The sequence below is a fragment of the Syngnathoides biaculeatus genome, chromosome 22 (genome assembly GCF_019802595.1).
Source record: "Syngnathoides biaculeatus isolate LvHL_M chromosome 22, ASM1980259v1, whole genome shotgun sequence".
In the NCBI taxonomy this organism is placed as follows: Eukaryota; Metazoa; Chordata; class Actinopteri; order Syngnathiformes; family Syngnathidae; genus Syngnathoides; species Syngnathoides biaculeatus.
In genome coordinates, this window is record NC_084661.1 from 6,519,381 (window position 1) to 6,538,978 (window position 19,598).

General features: G+C 40.0%; 3 protein-coding genes and 1 non-coding gene across 5 annotated transcripts; 2 read left to right on the forward strand and 2 right to left on the reverse strand.

Moving 5' to 3' along the window:
- Window positions 1-44: 44 nt before the first annotated feature.
- narf (nuclear prelamin A recognition factor) lies at window positions 45-9,937 on the reverse strand. Of its 2 annotated transcripts, none has more exons than XM_061809406.1 (12): window positions 9,612-9,937; window positions 9,109-9,181; window positions 8,952-9,017; window positions 8,729-8,854; window positions 8,517-8,649; window positions 7,256-7,390; window positions 4,938-5,056; window positions 3,881-4,010; window positions 3,452-3,524; window positions 2,931-3,068; window positions 2,705-2,862; window positions 45-903 (listed from the first exon to the last, which is right to left on the reverse strand). In XM_061809406.1, the coding sequence occupies exons 2-12, from the start codon at window positions 9,163-9,165 to the stop codon at window positions 656-658; spliced, it is 1,383 nt and encodes a 460-aa protein (XP_061665390.1). In that variant the 5' UTR covers window positions 9,166-9,181; window positions 9,612-9,937; the 3' UTR covers window positions 45-655. The 2 variants fall into 2 exon arrangements, with proteins under 2 accessions (XP_061665390.1, XP_061665389.1); XM_061809405.1 differs by having other exon boundaries at window positions 8,729-8,857.
- trnai-gau (transfer RNA isoleucine (anticodon GAU)) lies at window positions 5,709-5,781 on the forward strand. Its single transcript has one exon. It is a non-coding gene; the product is annotated as a tRNA-Ile (tRNA).
- A 379-nt stretch (window positions 9,938-10,316) lies between the features above and the next one.
- On the forward strand, window positions 10,317-13,999 carry LOC133495146 (cytochrome b-245 chaperone 1 homolog). Its single transcript, XM_061809411.1, has 6 exons — window positions 10,317-10,476; window positions 11,220-11,307; window positions 11,396-11,437; window positions 11,524-11,694; window positions 11,783-11,927; window positions 13,141-13,999. The coding sequence occupies exons 2-6, from the start codon at window positions 11,220-11,222 to the stop codon at window positions 13,286-13,288; spliced, it is 594 nt and encodes a 197-aa protein (XP_061665395.1). The 5' UTR covers window positions 10,317-10,476; the 3' UTR covers window positions 13,289-13,999.
- Window positions 14,000-14,054: 55 nt separating this feature from the next.
- hexd (hexosaminidase d) lies at window positions 14,055-19,562 on the reverse strand. Its single transcript, XM_061809404.1, has 12 exons — window positions 19,418-19,562; window positions 19,251-19,356; window positions 19,064-19,179; window positions 18,880-18,967; window positions 18,640-18,804; window positions 18,387-18,570; window positions 16,300-16,371; window positions 15,949-16,147; window positions 15,718-15,879; window positions 15,524-15,631; window positions 14,337-14,426; window positions 14,055-14,250 (listed from the first exon to the last, which is right to left on the reverse strand). The coding sequence occupies exons 2-12, from the start codon at window positions 19,335-19,337 to the stop codon at window positions 14,055-14,057; spliced, it is 1,467 nt and encodes a 488-aa protein (XP_061665388.1). The 5' UTR covers window positions 19,338-19,356; window positions 19,418-19,562.
- Window positions 19,563-19,598: the final 36 nt, after the last annotated feature.

A 19,598-nucleotide genomic window follows, 5' to 3' on the forward strand; every position in this document is an offset into this window, starting at 1 on the left:
ACAATATGCATATTCATCCCAACAAAAAATGGCAATGATTATAATTTTGGTTTAAATGTACTGTATTTATAGAATGACAAAGTGAACACGGTGAAGCCTCTGGAGTGAACGGGACAAAAATGCTCACTTTTTTGTCATACATTCTTTACACTCAACACAAACTTTGATTTAAAAAAAAAATACTTGCCATGGTACTCATGGAGTAGCTTGATGAGACTTGCATAGTTATATTTGTAACACTGCTGTTGTATGCTTTCAGGCAGGATGACCACAACTTAACCTTTTGACTGATATGGCAACAAAACAAAATTGTGCGTTTGGTACCTTCAACTCAGATCATTGGTTTCCAATGTAAGACTGAAAGTTCTCCTAGTTGTCTTATTGCTTGGCAACAACAAATAGATCACACTTGCTACCTCACTTCCCAGAACCTCTTAAGTGAACTGAAGCGGTTTTTATTTTGAATTTATCCTTTGTCTCCAAAGCATATACAACGCCAGCCAGTGGACAAATGGGAGAACTGCATCAGCTGAGTCCCGCTCTTGACTTGAGCAATGATATTGAGTACTTTATAATTTATCCCAACAACAGTTTGTGAGCTCATCCAAGCAGATTCCCAAATAAACAAAAGGTGGCTCTTCATGTTCCATCATCCTCACCACTGCATGTGTGGTGGCTGTAAGGGTGTGTGACTCTGACTCCTGTACTGTGTGTGCAGCTTCTTGCAGGTCTGCTGGGAATCCTGGCTCTGAAGCCAGTCTTGATAGAGGGTCTGCAGAGTCGGGTTGACCTCCGGGAGACTGACAGGCAGAGTGCTGTAAATCTCCTCCATCTGCTGGACCAGGTTTTTATCCACGCCGCCTCCCGTCTCATTCTCAGCTTGACCGCGGCCACTCAAGCACCCTGAAAAACACAAGTGTTTACAAATGAGAAATGCAAATCCGTACTCGATTTGTTCTCTACATTTTTAATTGGCATTAGAAAATAAATATGGAATTGTGACATTTGTTGTGTTATTTGTCATTTGAGCTAACTGACAAAAAGATAAGGTGCCAGATTTTTCAAATTGCACATTTTAGGCTGAGATCAAAATTATGAAATGAAGAGTTAGGGTCACAGGACTGAGTTTAATATCAAAGCATTTGGGTTTCCAGGATGGAACTTAAAAAGAACCATTAGTAAATATACGTTACCTTGTTAACAACCATAGTCTATCCGAACCATGATCGGCGAAATTATATCATAGAGAAATGAGTTTCAAGCATTACTGTAGTCAACTTCATGTATTTCGGCTGACAATCGAGATATTCTTTCCGCGCTCTTTGTCAGATTACATTGTTTTAATCTTTTTCATATCCACACAGAACTCTACATGTGGACGAGTAGATGTAGGGCAAATCACTTCAACAACACTTATATTTTCATTCTTCTTTCAACCATTGTGCATTGATGTGCAAGGAACGGTATGTCTCCTTTAGGTCCACGGCCTTTAGTTATAATTATAAAAGCCAAGGCCAGATTATGATGCCGATCTCTCAGTAGAAGAGTGTGCGAAACGTTTAATGACAATCCCATTTATTAAAGGGAAAAAGTCAGTGCCAAATGAAAAGCTCGAGCTGCAGTCAGAAGGAGTTTGTGAATGTTTTCCTTCTGCTTGCTCTATTTGAACCATATTAACCGGGCCTCTGAATCAGGAAATGTACACACAGTTCCTTGCTTCTCATTGCACAATGGAAAAAAGAAATGAAAATAATGAAGTTGATGTCAAGTTTGTAAATAACTGAAACACCTGAATTTGACAAAAAATATTAACGTCATGTTTCGTTATCAGTAAATAATTCAGACATTTTTACAAGTAATTGCTTCTGAACTCTCCCCTCGTTATTCACTACCCTGTCTGCAACTGGGGTTGGTGGTTTCGGTGGATCTTGCCTCTCAAGACCGGTAGTAGTGGACATAAACAAGGGATGAAGTCTGTAAGGTTTGTTGGCCTTGGGTTGATATCTGAATGTACTATGAAAAAGTTCGTTTTCCATGCTTCCAGCTATTTGTCATGTTTTTGTCGTTTCGTGTGAACTTCCAGTGGCTTGAAACTTCTTCATCCATAGTCAATAGTATCCTGACCCCACGTGCACAATGCTTTATGAGGTCGATCGATTTTGCGAATGAAGTCGCTTAACAGAGTGCTAACTTCCTTCTTTCCAACGGTATCGACGATTTCGCGTTCTATCCAATCCCATCGGAACTTATTTTTGACATTTCTGTCAATTTCTTTCACCCGAGAGCCGTCTTTCTTCTCGAGCACTGCCATCATGTTCATCATGTGCAATTGGCCCCATAAACTGCCTTGTACACAACAAGCGTTTTCATTGGTCGAATTTGTTCCACATCGGGAATAGTGTTCCACATTCGAATAATCAACAAACACGTATCAAATTTTCCGCCTCACTTGCAAAAGTTGGCTTGGAAAATGAACGATTGTGGATTCTGGCACGGGTTATGGTCGGAATATTGCAGAAAAACGGTAAATATATGTATATTGCAATTAAAAAATTTTAAATGCAATTTAAAAAAGACGGAAGTCCGCCTATAAACGGAAAAATCACGTCTACATTAGTTAAAAAAAAAAAAGACAAAATCTTGCCACATCCTAATTGTTCTATTTGAAAGAGAATGAACAAATTCTACACATATGCAGAGTTACCTCCTGGACAGGACAGAACCTCAACCAACTGGTAAGGCACTCGTCCCTTCCTCATGCGGTGCACCAGGGTCTGGATGTTCCTGAAACCGTAAACTGCAGCAAACTGCAGCAGCGTTTCTCCGTCTCGCTCTAGTGTCGCCTCCTGAAAATCACGGTTCCTGCAACACAAACCACAACCAGTGTGGGAATCACACCGTGAACCGCCGCTTCTGTCATCTCCTCTCACCTGAGGGTCTTGTACGTGATCTCGTGGACGTCCAGGCCAAAAAGCTCCTTGGCAGCGTGCTTGAACACATGTTCTAGAAAACCCTCTGAACCGCGACCCTCGTGCCGAATCAGCGTCACGTCTCCACCTTCCCCAAGACTGTAATAGTAGTTTTGCAAATGAGGTATTGTTCAATCTATCATCCATTTACCATAAATGATCTTTCTTGGACTGTGCGTTGTTTTTAGTGTACTTTTTTTTCCTAAACATAACGGTGGAACTCAAGAAATTACAAAATCATTTTACTAGTACAGTGGAACTCATAGTTAGATCCATCACACAATGAAATAGTTTCACCATCACCAACTATGACATAAACTACTAAATTGATTATCAATGAGCTAGGCCTCCTGAAAAGTACTTTTCTGTGTTTAATGAATCTATGATATACTAGTTGAACGATTGAAATGAACTTTTCTATTATATTCTTACTTACTGTGATGCCCCGTGCATATATTGTATAAATGAAAACAACTACTCACACATGGTCCAATGGAACAGAGTCGAGATCTTCTGCTGAGACCTTCTTCTGTTGCATCAGGCAGTAAATTTCCCCTGAAACATGACACATTATGCTCATGAAATGTGCCAGTATCAACAAGTTTCACTTGTTTGATCTTAATTTTATGCCTTTAGGAAAAATTGACCAAAAGGATATCTTGTTTCCCCTACTACTACCATTTATAACATTAAAATTAGAATAGGACATTCTATGTCCAGCGAATAAAAGGGGGACTTTGCGGGTCTATTTAAGATTGCTTGGGACACTAAACAGACCAGGTTTCTACCTTCTTGTGCGACAAACCGAATGCATTGGTCAACACAACCTCTGGAACAAAAACAATTCTGTAACACTAACGGGTATTTTATTTGGCTTCCGCTGGCCGTGTCAAAGATAAGGAGTATTGAACCTGAGGTAAGGACACAGTCCACATCCCTGCTCTCCAGCAGACTGTTGTAAAACTCTTCTCGGACAGCTTCCAGTTTTTTGTCAAAGCAGGGGGCCACCACCAAATGGTATACTTTGTCCGCATCTAGCTTCTGTTAGCAGAAAGGGGGAAAATATGTCAGATTCATCCAAGACATTTTTAATAATTTGTTAAGTCCAATTTACTGGGAACACTTTGTAGTGATCTGTAAATGATTGCTTGTGCTTGGTTTGGAGCAGTTGATGATGAAATGTGCTTGCCAATGACTTGCTGGTCCAGTAGCACCGGTTCCTTCCCCACTACAGGTATGTATGTATATGTGCCTTAAAAATTGTTTTTCTGAAGTCTCTTTGTTCCTAGCAATTAACCACTAAACCAATAAAACTCCAGATGAGAATCTCTCCTTCCCAGGCTCCTCATTCTGGGCCAGACTTCATTGCTACTTTAAGAATTTCCTCACATAGAGGGGTTGCGTCAGGATGGGCATCCAGCGTAAAAACTATGCCAAACAAATATGCGTTAATGTAAGATGACATGCTATGGCGACTCATAATGGGACAAGCCGAAAGGAAAAGAAGAAAACTGTTATGGCCAAGTGAAGATGGGTGCTTTTTTTACCCGTGGTTAAAAAAAATAATTGGTGGTGCCACGAGATCAAACTTTTTATTTATTTATTTTTTATTTCATGTTTCTTGTTAAATGGGTAGAATATATGTTAATGAAATTGTAATCTGTCTTCACTTTTAAAAAATATTCCCATCTTTTTTCCCCACCAAATCCCTTCTGTACACAAATCGAATACGTATACTTTATATGGCTCCCTAAATGCTGAACCAATAATAACAATACAATATGTGGAATAAATAATGATATCATAATAATAATATTAACAATAATAAATAATGCCTCAGCTTGTTTCCTTAGACAATGCATCCACACAGCCAATTTCCGCCAAAACTCAACAATGATGTCATCATAATATGATTATTATTGTTAGTATTATGACAACATCATATATAATTCCACTGCAATTACTCACCTGCTGTTTGGAGAAGTAGTCTTTGACTAGACAGCCCATAATTTGCTGCGGAGACCTTGCCGTGCAGATGTGTGGAGTAACCAAACTCCCGAGGACGCGCTCTGAATAGCGGATCCAACCTTGGATAAGTACAAATGTGTTTTATTGCAACACTCAGTTGAGGGTCTGTTTCTGTCATTTTACAAGTTTCCATACTAGAACATCTCTGTACTGGACCTCTAAAGACTCTTTACCGGTCTGAAGTCGCACATGGGAAAGTATGGATAGCTGTCAGAGTGCAAAAGCGTTTACTGACCCTGTCGCCAAAGAAGGGAGTGCCGCAAGACAAGTTCTCTATCTATCACTACCAGCACTGCACTGTTATCTGCCTTGCGACATAAACATGCATCATAATAAATTAGAATACAGTACTACAGAAAATGTCATTTATTTTAGATGGTCAATTCAAAAGATGAAACTGACAGATTGATTAAACAGCTCGTAAAATACATTTCAGAAGGCCAATTACTACGTAAACTTTACATTAAACTGAAAAATGATTTTGATGGTTTATAATCATTTTTTTAGATAGTGAGATAAGTTTGTTGTTAGATGTGACCGATTATTTGAACTACTTTTCTGTGTTAGGTTCACTTTTTCAATCGTGTTTGAAACAGTAAAAAGTGCCAAATCAGTGGGGTGCGCCAAATATTCAGTCACTCAAAAACTTTCAGAAAATTGCCCTAAGGTCCAATTTTGTTTTTTGGGATATGACTGAAAAAGGATTTTGGAGGCCCCGTAGCTCAGTGGTTAGAGCACTGGTTTGATAAACCAGGGGTTGTGGGTTCGTATCCCACTGGGGCCTCCACTCCCTGAAAAGGGTTGCGTCAGGAAGGGCATCCGGCGTAAAAATTGTGCCAAACATATATATGCGTTCATCTGAAATGATACGCTGTGGCGACGCCGAAAGAAACACACACACCCAGACACACACACACACATTGAAAGAGGATTTTGTGATGACGGCACGCTTTTGACTGGCTAAAGGTCAGAGGGGCCACCAAGTATGATGCAGCGTGCTCTCAGCCTCGCTGTTTCGCGATGGTCCACATAAATGTTTTAATTAGTGGGTGATGATAAAACGAGGGCTGCACAGTGGTAAAGCGTTGACCTCACAATTCTGAGGTCCCGGGTTCAATCCCGGACCCACCTGTGTGGAGTTTGCATGTTCTCCCCATGCCTGCACGGGTTTTCTCCGGGTACTCCGGTTTCCTCCCACATCCCAAAAACATGTAACATTAATTGGACACTCTAAATTGCCCGTAGGTGTGATTTTGAGTGCAGCTTTTCGTCTCCATGTGCCCTGCGATTGGCTGGGAACCAGTTCAGGGTGTACCCTCCCTCTTACCCGTTGACAGCTGTGATAGGCTGCAGCACTCCCCACGACCCTCGTGAGGATAAACGCCAAAGAAAATGGATGGATGGATAATAGAACGACAGTAAATATCTCAAAATAAATTTTACTTGATAAACATGTGAGAAGTAGTCAAAAGACTGACCGATTGCATTCATCCATTTTTTGACAGATAATATGAATTGCCAATAATAATGCAAGTTGCTCCACATTGAACAAATCATGTGGCATCAATTCGAACTATGCCAGTTAGGTTAATCCACACTGCACATTCACAACACGACGCAACACTGCTGATGCTAATGTTTGTAGCCTACTGCTTTAGCTGTGGAAAACTAGTTTTTTCTTCTCACAAGAGAACAAGAAAAACTAACTTTTCAGGCCTTTGTTCCCAACGATGTCATTGTGCACGCCCCATCCAAAAACAACAACAAAAACTATTGCAAAAACCATGAGCTCAGTTGAAAATAAGTTACAAGCTCCCAGGCATAAACTGGAATTGGGAAACTTTTGGAAAAACTTTTGAAGGGTCAGATTACACATCTATAACATGTTTAGTTTTACACAGTTGTATAATATTCTCTCTCATCTTTAACTTTTCACAGGAACTAACTATTGAAATCAAAAGCAGAAGAATAAAGAGGGACATTTAAGTTAAAAAAGTGGTGTCTTTTCATATTGGGATGTATATGGATATCGACAAATGAAAAAAAAATATGACAGGGTTTGTAGCAAGGTTAGTACACAGTCATAGCCATGAATGCAATTTTTATTTATAATTTGTGTAACAATTTATTTCTGGTTTCAGCAACCCCCCCGTTTTCAGCTTCAGTCAGAAGATATTCCAGTTTATCTCTGACGCATAAGAACTCTAATACATCAGGATTAACGGTAAAACAAAAAGGAAGGTTGTGGATATTTTTACCTGGGCAGGACGAGGTGAACATGGGCAAAGCGTGGGAGTCATGGTGCCTCCTGCGATATCTTTGAATAAACTCCTTTTGACTTTCTATGACACTAAACCCTCCTGCCAAAGTGGTATCAAAAACAAACTGCACCCCTGCATGGAAAAGAGAATAACTGAGAAACAGAAAGATAACAAATTGATGATTCATGTTAGCTAAAACACAAACATTTAAATTTAAGAACAGTTTCTTTCCATCTGCCAAATGGATAAATTTATAGATTTACTTTAGACAATTTGAGTAACAACTAATTTTTTCACAGTCAAATTTGGACGTGCAGCATGGAAGCATTAATAAAAAAAACAAAACAACAACCGTGAATCAGATATCTACAAATCACAATTAAATCATTTTTGAATGGGGATAAATCTGATATTATTAATCTGACAATGTAAGTGCAACATAAATGTACATATCCGCAATCAAAATACACCAATTGTTGACATTTAAACCTCTATCTCCAAACAACACAAATAAAAACATTAAAAGAACACCTAATGTAAATGTGAACCAAAATGAAAGCCTGAACAACTGATTTTCAAAATGTGCTATGGAAAGAATCAATCAATTAATTGTTCAAACTTTATATTAGAGTGGCTGACATTTTTTTAAATTCAGTATAGTACAAGTGCATTTCTGTCATATTTAACTTAAGTAAAATACAATTTACTGGAAACTGTAAGAACTGTTTGTTTCCAAATATTAATCTAGATAAACTTAATTTTAAAATTTTTACAACTTTGTGTATATGCAATACATTTTAATAAAATGAGTATTTCTATGGCGGCACGGTGGATGAGCTGGAAAGCATTGGCCTCACAGTTTAGAGGTCCCGGGTTCAATCCTGGACCCGCCTGTGTGGAGTTTGCATGTTCTCCCCGTCCCTATGTGCATTTTCTCTGTGCACTCCGATTTCCTCCCACAACCCTAAAAACATGCAACATTAATTGGACACTCTAAATTGCTCCGAGGTATGATTTTGAGTGCGGCTGTTTGTCTCCATGAGCCCTGCGATTGGCTTGCAACCAATTCAGGGTGTACTCTGCCTTCTGCCCGTTGACAGCTGGGATAGACTCTACCACTCCCGCGACCCTCGTGAGGATAAGTGACTAAGATAATGGATGGATGGATTGATGGATGGAGTATTTCTACATAGTTCAGTTTGAACATATGCACGTGATAAATACATTCCCAAATGAGTAGTTTTAGCAATTAGCTCACCCAGGCTCTTGAGAAAACCGCATAGTTTGCCGGCGGCATCAACAATGTCCACACCAAATTTGACAGCGAAGAAAGGCAGTGATTGTGGACACACCGACGCCACCAGAACCCTGTGCTTTGTCACGTCACACTTCTGATGAGGACAGAGAAATTTCAGAACTATAGTAAAACTAAAACATAGGTTGACAAAGTCAGGAATCATTTGAGAGTACCTTGTTGAGAGCCAAAACCCGCTCTATCTCCTCCAAGTTCTGCTGAGCGATCTTCATGCTCTCCTCCTCAGACATGCAGCCATCGCAAGAGAGACAAGCACTCAGCAACAGCTGTGATCCCTCATTCTCCTCATGGAACAAAGACAAAAATATTTTACGCATTTGTAAACAACTTGGGGTGGGGGTGGGAGTTAAATTTGACTACTTAGAAATAACGTTTTACCAGTCCATTGACTTGCTCTCCCTCAAAGTGTGAGCTAACATCACCATGGCTCTGTTTCTTGTTGCACTGTGAGCCAAGTATTTAAGTAAAATACATTACATTACATATACGTTATGGTTATGTAGTAAAGTATTTAGGGAGAGAAAAAAAAAATCACCTGCTTGGTGCAGTTCTCACACTTTTCCTTGCGCTTCCCAATGCTGACCTCAGACATTTTGTTAATCAGTTATCTGTAAATAGACGGCGGTGACTTCAGAGGGTATCAGTTAACTGTACTTTCCAAGAAACGTATCATTCCCACGCAGAATCCTTAAAAAAAATGCAAGTCATAAGAAGAATTCAAACCATGTTACTGTATTTGTTTAACGACTCCACCCTCCTGGCCGACGTTCTTTCACAAACAGCCCGTTTATCACAAACACCTCAGAAGCACCTTGACATTAACTTGTAAAATGACTAACGAGTTAATGATATAAACAAGCCAAAGAAAGCATCAAACCAAATGTATTTTATTATACTTACAGAAGAAAGACAAAGACAGCAAAGCATGTACAGTATTGTCATTGTCTCCCATGTTGTTTACATAAAATATAGACATCCAGCTCCGTGGGTGATTTAAGAAAACAAGTACAAGAGAGGACAAAGATTTAGTAAACTCACCCGGGGTGTATGTGGTTGTATTTAGACTCTGTTAAAATTAGAAGGACGATAAAACGACGATGAACAGACGCATAGCACCATTGGAGGAGCGACCGCTGCAGCAAGAACCCACAGAAAACGTGAACACACAAGAGTCCAGTACTTCTACAACGTGAAGAATAACTCCCTGAGTACGCAGTCGCCCGCAATGTCCTTGAAGGACTCTGGTGTTATTTCAGAAGAAAAAAAACTGTCGCGTTTAAGAGAATCGGCGTTTTATCAAACCGAGGTCTACGGCTATTGGACTCCATTGTCGTAGCCGGTGAACACTACAGTACAAGAGTGCGCATGCGCAGTTACATATTAAGCAGAGCCCCCCCTCTGTCACCCCTGCCCGGAAGTTCCACATGAGCACGAGATAAACCAAAATATTGACTTCAAAATAAAACATTTTGTTTTCAATACTAAATATATCGTAATTTCATTGTACTCAATATATATGACGAGATTTATCGAGTTAATTCCCAAAGCACCAAAATACATATCAGAACCAAATTTGGAATTTACTGTAGGAATTGGGCAATTTTTTTCTCGATTCCAATATTTTAACATTAAAGTACTGTACATATATATATGGGCCAATGTTGACATAGTGACGAAGACGTTTGCACATGCAGTACTGTTTTTCAAAAAGCTTTTATTTTGAAGCACAGCGAAAATGAACCATTCAACTAGCATCCAAGCATCCAGGAAGGAAGTATCAGCCATTCAAGACACATACACGCGTAGAACTTCCTTATTTATTCACCAAGTCTAATATTCTGCACCTTTTCATTTGATATATCCATCCATTCATTTTCTGAGAAGCCTCTACTTATTTATCAAGGTAAGGTGTTTGGTAGTTTTTCGAGGCAAAGAAGAGAGTTTACGTTGTCCTACAGGATCTCGTTTAGTTGTGCTTCCTGGTACAATTTTACAACCCTCAAAATGGTTACATTTGGGTGAAAGACCTCACAGCATAGACTCAACACTGTTATATTTGGTGAATAGATGTAATTTAAAGGGAAGAACTGGCTTCCAAAACTGATAGATAAAAAAAATGTAATTATGCAATATTTGGAATAACCATCCGTTTTCTGAACCATTTATCCTCACAAGGGTCGTGGGAGTGCTGGAGCCTATCCCAGCTATCTTCGGGGAGAATGCGAGGCAAGCCTTGAAATGGTTGCCAGCATATTCTAGGGGACGTAGAAACAACAAAAACGTTCACACTCACATTCACTCTTAAGGACAATTTAGTCATCAATTAACTTATCATGCAGGATTTTGACATGTGAGAGGAAACTTGAGTCCCCGGGGAAAACCCACACAAGTGCAGGGAGATTATGCAAAGGGATCATGTTTGAACTCTGTTTCTCAAAAATGTGAGGCCAGCGATCTTGTAATTTGCTTCTCTGTGCTGCCACTTTACGTGCGTGTGTGTGTGTGTATATATATATATATATATATATATATATATATATATATATATATATATATACACACACATATATACACATATACACACACACACAACTATGTTTAGGGTGAGTCTGTAGTTTGAACAAACATTTTTGTCCCTTGTTTTAGATGGGATACATGGTTGTAGAGAAGCACAATTTTACAATGCTGCACCTGAAGAGAAACCCTGGGATTCGTTCCTGGTCTCTTTTTATCGGTACATATTTTTCTTCTATGAATTATCAATTGAAATAAATGGGTCCCCAATGAACATAATTTATTTTCCTTTCTCCATTTTTTTCCAGGTATGACATCTATTGGTTTGGCAGCCGCTTACTACAGTGCAGGTTGATCTTATTTTTACTGGATTTCCTTATACATTCTTTTTCTTTTTTAATTACTCATGTCTTTCCATCTCATGTTTTCTCCACAGATAGCTTCTTGTGGAAACTTTTCTACGTGACTGGCTGTCTGTTTGTGGCCATTCAGAACATGGAAGAATGGGAAGAGGCAGTATTTGACAAAACTAACAATGAGATTCAACTCAAAACCATTAGTTTGTACACTTTAGTTCTGACGCTATGTAAAAAGGGGCAAGAGAAAGGTAAGTAATAACAGAGGTTTAGTTATCCACCTGGGAGCACAGAAATGCAAATCCAAAATAAATATTTTCCCTTTCCTCCCTTTTTAAGTTGTCTTGGACTTGAGGCACCTGCAGGATGTCTGCGTTGCAGAAGAAAAGGTTCGATATTTGGGGAAAGGCTACCACGTCATGTTGCGTCTGGCAACAGGTTTCTCCTACCCCCTGACACAGAGTGCCACAATCGGGGGGCGAAGGTAGAGCCTAACTATGAACACACTAATACAGTATAACTCTAAAGTTAAACATCCGTAAGGTTATATACTGTAATCTGAGTGAGAGGCGTGGTCCATCCATGACTTGTCGCCAGTCAATCACGGCCACATAAACAACTGTACTCACACTCCCTTCCACACCTATGCACAATTTATCAACTAGGCATACATCATTTTGGGTGAATTTGTGGTTAGCATGTCTCACAGTTCTGAAGTTCAGGGTTTGAATCTTGGCTCTGGTTTTAGGAAATTCTGCTTACTTTAATGCTAACGTACAACGTTAAACGTTAATAGACAGGCTCACGAATAGCATCACTATCATGATGTTATACCCTTTCAAATTCACGTATGTTTGAACACAAACAGTGGAGCAATATTTAGACAGACCATATAACAATACTCTGAGACCGGTATTCATCATGTGCAATAAAGGACAAATACTATATTATAACATCTTACTAAAGAGTTATGACCATCTCCATGGATAGCCATGCTTCTGTAGTACTACCCACAGGTATCAAAGGCACATATACCAGGAACCACACAATCAAAAAGAATTATCCATCTATATGCTTTCTGAGGTGCTTATCCTCACAAGGGTTGTGGGAGTGCTGGAGCCTATCCCAGCTATTATTGGGCAGGAGGCAAGGGCACAGTTGATATGGAGACACAGACAACAGTCGCACTCACAATTACACTTGGGGCAATTTAGAGTCTCCAATGAACGCATGTTTTTGGGGATGTGGGAGGAAACCGGAGTGCCCGGAGAAAACCCACGCAGGCACGGGGAGAACATGCAAACTCTACACAGGTCCTCAGTCCTCAGAACTGTGAGGCCAAAGCTCTAAGCAGTTGCTTCACTCTTTCCCCCAAAATGAATTGTGATGCAAAAGCTTTTTAATTCTTTGCCTTTCTATTTAAATACCTTATTACAGGTACTTAATTTTTGTAGAGTAATGTGCATTATTATAGAATGCTATTTTCCCTATTTTTTTTTTGGGTGGGGGGGGTCTGCGGCTGTAATGATGTCACATTAGACATGAATTGAGGTACTTCTCTAAACCCAGGTTTAGTGGGCATAAACTACATTTGCAATGCAAGTATGTTTTTATGATGTGCAAAACTGAACAGTTAAATTAAAGTGTGAGAACGTCTGATCTAACCTCTACTTTTTCCCCCATGTGATATTCATCAGTGATGTGGAGGCAATGGCTGCATTGCTTAAGCGCTTTTTGGGGTTGGAGGAACAGCGCCAGCAGAAGGAAATGTCTGAGTACACAGAGGAGGAAGCAGATTTTTTGGATAACAGCAGTGATTCAGAGGATGAAAGAGAAAACGCTTGACCTCTACATTTATATCTACTTCACCTACTTTGAAATTGAGTTTGGGATGATGCTGCCGATAAGAGATAACAGGGGCTGAGGTTACTGAGATGCTTTCATTGCATGGTATGCTCACTACTAACTTTAAATAATGTACATGCATGATTTTATAACGGAATTTTAGTTGTGACAGTTACGAAAAATATAATCTTACTGTATTCTGTTTTTGGAGTATGGCGACTTATTTCCATTCATTTTCACCGTTAAAGACAACTTTATGGTGTAATTACTATTACAAAACACTCCACATTGCAGCTTTACTGTGCCTTGCTACTGAAGACTATTCGGTATTTATTACATATGTCAAGTGAAAGGTCTGTTTGCACAATTTACAGGACCAACCACATTTTGGTTGTTTATTCTCGCACAGCTAGCAACCAATGATGAATGCATGTACCAACTGTAATCACACATGAAAAATTTCCATTACTCAACGAACATTAAATTGTGTGTGAATTTCACCGTTTGTTGCAGGTCTTTTGTGAACCAAAGACATGATTTGTTTTTTTGTGTGTTTCACTTTTCATTGTAAATCGGGGCTGTATCAAATGAACAAATAGATTCCTTAAAACCACTTGAAAATATGTTTATACGTTGGATTCAATGTTTTGTTTCCATTTTTATTTTTACATTTTCTGGAATATCTTTTGTATTAAAAAAAATCAAAGTTTGCTTGTTTGTCTTTAATAAAATGCTTCTTGTATTATATACAGAAAAAAAAAGGAATTTAGAGCTGAAATGGATAACGATTCTCTGGAACTATTTCCGTTATACATTCTGTGATTTCTTCTATAATCCTCTGTATGGGGCCCATCACTGGGCTAACATGTTCATCTATCCACTCTTGAGCTGTTGAATTTGGATAAAGATGGCTCATCTCCTCTCTTACAACATCTATCTTCTGTTGCAATAGAGCCAAATACCTTAGGAGACAAGATTGTGAAGTATTTGTGAGCAGGATACAAGAAAAGATGATGTCCAAAGTGTAACATGAGAAGGGTTTGCTTACATTGATGCTTGACTTTGAATTTGCACAGCGATGAGAGGGTTTGCCATTCTTCTTGATCTGTGGTAGGGACTGAACCACCCTCTTACATACCTGAGGTTACATGCAGACTGTTATCTTTACATCATGGATCTTTAGTCAAGTCAACCATATAGAAGTAGATATAATTACTACATTATTGGTATCTAAAAAAGTATGTATTTTGGAGGAATGCACTTCCACAAATCATAACGGCCACATGCCCTAAAATCACAAAGAATGTGCTACACATAATGGCTCAAAATGAAAATAAAATATGAAGTAAAAAATTGAAGTGAATTGTGTGGTTAGCAGGTCTCCCTCACAGACGAGAGGTTCAGATTTGGCTCAGCTCAGGCCTTGAATTCTTCATTGTAGGTTCTGCGTGTTATCAGTAAGAGAATTGTGGACACCAATGACTGGGGTGACAGCTTCTTTCAGAAAATGATCACAGAAACAATTTGAGGAGTTCCTAATCTTATAAATATCACAGAGCTGTCTTATGTAAATGACATATGCACTCTGCAGGCTCTGAATTGTGTTTATTGATAGATATTCTAGGTTTACTTGTGCTGTTGGGGTCATTTATGTCAGCTTTATGAGTTATTGTACCGTTAAAAAACATATTAAAAGGCGATGTTACACATTTATTTCACAATTTAAAACAGTTCCCAGGTGTCCTAACATAATTCTGTTCAAATACCCCACAGATCTATAATTACAGGTCACTTTAAACGTTATTTTGAGGGGTCAATGTCATTTCATGTAACTGAGCCAATGCTCACCCTATTTTTTGTGAGATTCAATAAGAGTTATATATAATGTTATTCCTTCCTTCCTCAGCAAGATGGTTTTTCATTTCTCGTTGCTCTCATGGTGGTTCTGAATAACTCTTCAGCAAAGACTGAGCTAAAAGTGTTACAGATAAGTGTGCGAACACTTTATGAAAATGGCCCTTGGCTTTCTGCACTTTAGTATAGTCACCTCCCCCCCCTCTTTGTTAAGACTCACATTCCCAAAACAGTGGACAATTCAGAATGTTATGACGCAAAACTCACGTAAGCGCAGAAAGGACATGCAAACTCCACACAGAGACAAGATTTGAACACCAGACCTCAGAACTATAAGGCAAACGTGCAAGGCTACTGCTCATGTTTAACCAACCTACTCACATATTTCTTTCAAAAGACCTTATGTCCTCAACGCAAAGCAGTGAATCCAGTTCTACGATCGACTCCGCTAGTCTTTTTCCCGGGAACAGGGTGGCATCATCAGACGTACTTAAACACAGCATGAGGCAATTAAGAATTAACATGTATACATGTATGTGTTTTAATTACTGGTAAAAGAAAGTTTAGCGCCTGACCTTCCCATGGACTCTGCCTCCACGGAGGAGACACCCAACAGTTTAGTCACTTTGTTTTGAGCCTCTGGACTAAACTGGCCATGGATAAGCGTTTGGAGACAAGCCGCTAGTGATGGAAGAGCCACAGGCATGAGCTCACACAGCACTGAGAGATGGTCATACCTGACATCAGGAAAACACAAGGACATCTTTGTGTACCTAATGAGCGTTTGTGCCTGTGTAGATGCTTACCTTTGCCAACCTGTCATGGCAATACCCCGAATGTTTAAGCCAGAGGACACGGATGCAGCCACTTTTAACCATTGCAAGTGGTTCTCAACATGTCTCTGTGTGCTGGGTACATTGGTGTGAACATTGGTGGAGCCTTTAAAGGAGCTGGCCGCCCAAACGTGTTGCATCCCAGCACCGTAGTACTTCTCCAGCAATGACACTATTCAAGAAAGTTGTATATCCATCACTAAACTCCATAATAAAATATCGTGCATCATATCAAGATCTGCAAAACCAAGAAGCTTCACAGTGACGGCATTGTTACACAACAGCAGTTGATGATTTACAAAATAGCAAAATTAGAGTTCATACCTGTTTTCTCCACGTCCAGGTTAGGGGTGTAGTCCCACAGCATTGGTTGGACTACTTCAACAAAACCACTCGCTGTGTCATAGCAAAACAGATTGATTATACAGTATGTCAAACATTCAACGTTATTACTTTCTACCTTAAACTTTGATACAATCTTCTTCATCAATAGATCAAATATATATTGTATATATACAGGGAGGCTGTCATTTTACAGCAGAAATCACCTAGTGCACTACATCTCTGCTATGAATTCTGTCTTTAGAAATTGATATTCATGAGGCGGGCAGTGATATTTAATTAACACCATTCTTAACCAGGTGCTTAAAGGTCACATGTCATCCGTATAAACATTCTAAAATAGATTGTGAAATGAAAAATACATATATCATTATTCAGGTCTACACAAAAAAAACAAATATGAGTGGAGAGCGCGTCTTCCATGCGCAAAGTTGCGGAAGTGTTATTCGACACCCAAGTGGTCGCCATATTGGCTGCATCTCCTGTTCATGACATCACCCCGGACATTCGCCATTGAAAACACGCTGTGACCCCTATTATGGGACACGCCCCTCTGACACGGAAGCTCTTTTCGAAAGAAGAGAACATGACACAACCGGGTGAAGTTACCGGGGGAATATTACCCTATAGTTTCGACCCATAATCAGATGATATGCGATCACGGCCAAACCGCCTCCCTGTCCGATCCACTTCTGCGGCCTTGTCGGCCGGGGTGGTCAATTTCGCCGCAGAGGTGGCTTATCACGGCGCCGAGCTGGGCCACTTTACGGCGAGCCGTCACGGCAGCCTTCGCAGGCGAGCCCAACGCGGAAGCCGTCCGATGCGCACATTGACACATTTAGCACCCTTGTCCTACATAAACGAATCTTTTGTTACATTATGAGAGACGCATTACGTGGTCCCCAATCTATTATTTTTTTTAGTAGCTGTAGACACACCCACCTGTCATTTGGAACCCACAAATCTCTCGTCCTTTGCACCCATGCAATTCATTTTTCACGACGAACTGGGTCTATTGCAAACTTATCAAGGGTAAATCCATCCACCTGAGAGTTCAACCAATGTCCAACAATGCAACGAGCCGACATTTTGGCTAACATGAAGGAACAAAGAGCTACCATCCCGGAGGTAAAACTAATAGAAACAAATGACTTCACTTGAGGGCGGTCCTTTCATGTACGTCACTTCCTGCTTCTTCTCGAAAACAAATCCCTAGAGAGGATTTTCATGGCGGGAGTTACAAAAACCTGTATACGTCAAAATCATGTTTTTTGGTGAAAAAACGCACGGGTCCACATCAGCTGCCGTTTTTTCATTAATAACACACTAAAAATCATGCATTTCATGACAGTGGCCCGTTAATAAAAATAGAAGACTTTTAATATAAATACAGTTCTCAAGTGAAGTTGGGTGGCACGGTAGCTCAGCTGGAAACCGTTGGCCTCACAGTTCTGAGGTTCTGGGTTCAATCCCGGACCCGCCTGTGTAGAGTTTGCATGTTCTCTCCGTGCCTGCGTGTGTTTTCTCTGGGCACTCCGGTTTCTTCCTACATCCCAAAAATATGCAACATTAATTGGACACTCTGAATTGCCCCTCATTGTGATTGTGAGTGCAGCTGTTTGTCTCTATGAGCCCTGCGATTGGCTGGCAACCAGCCGGAACTGGTTTCCAAATGAACATGGCGGTTGTACCAGTACAAATACTGTATCGGGGTTTGGACTGGTCACTGGAGTGCCAACGACACTACCGCCATGTGTAGGATACGACAAAGCCCCCTTTAATTCCCAAGGAAACTGCCTTCCTTTAACATTTGCCAAATGATGCTGCACAGTCATATACACGAATCAATTAGTTTGTCTATTTTACTAGTTTTCCTTCCATTTTTGTTTTACTTGTGTAATTATTTGCAAATTGGAACTGTAACAAAATATTTACCATTCAGTTCACTACAAATGATTTGTACACTGATAATACTTTGGCATTTAATCAAAACTTCACTGCATTATGTCAGACATCTGACAGAAAAGTACTTCTTACATTGTATTCCGTTTCAAGAAGCTTCTACTAACCTTTAAGCGTGTCCAGACTCATCCCCCTCATCATATCGTCCCACATGATGATGGTCATATGAGGCCACACTTGTTTGATGTACTTTACCACGGAAGCAATGTGATTCAAGAAAAGCTGTTCCACCGTGCGTCCAGGTGAGGCCAACCACAATTTTGACAGCTCACCCTCACCCAACATGTAAACCTTAAGTTAAATTTTCAGTCATAAGAGGGTTACCTGAGAACGAACAAAATAATGTGTTGTTTCCAGTACCTCATCTGCACCTATATGCAATGTTTTTAGATCTGGATGCAGCTCCACCACCTGCCTCAGCATTTCCATCACAAGTTTAAGTCCTTCTTCCTTGTGAGGATTCAGAGTCCCCACGCAGTTTGGCACTTCTCTCAGGTTCCACATGGGTCGATGCTTCAAGACAAACTACACCATGAAGAATAGAATTACAGCAGTGACTTAGTCAGAGACTGTATCACAGCAACACAATGTGTGGCATACCTCCATATGGCCAAAAGTCTGCACAAGTGGTATGACCTCCATTCCCTTACATTTTGCAACTTTCTGCATGGATAATATCTGATCTCGGCTGAAAAAAACCCAAAACGAATTGCACAAACAGTAACATTGATTCCAATTCGCATCATGATAAATTCATTTCAAGAAATTGGCACTCCAGTCTAACCTGTATGCAGGTTGTGCTGTGGCCTGCAGCACCTTCAGAGCCCCCTCATAAGGAAACATGTCCTCATATTCCACGAGAAGACCATCGGCACCAAGTTGAGCGAAGCATTCGATCAGCTACAAGGTGACTTATGGAAATGTGATAACGGCTTTTGAACGTTGTAATTTTTGTGTGTGAGAGGAGTTACCTGGTGAAGGTATTCCACTTTCGGAGGGGCACCTTTCAAATCCAAGTGAACAACTTTCTTTCCGTTGGGCCACGGTGGGTTATTCATCTTGACTTGGGCAGTAATTCTGGCATCAAAAGAAATAAAACATAGGGGTTGAGTTTAACCGTTCGAAAACGATCACTTACCCTTTGATTAGATCACTGTGGAGTCACATAAGTATTCACAAAAACGGTAATATTTAAGTCAGGATATACTGTTAAGAGTTTATCTGATAAAGAACTATAAAATCCGGTCCTGTTTGTTGGGATCATGTCCGCATAACTCGGTGACGTCAACTTCACGGGAAGCCAATGATACAGCAGCTTT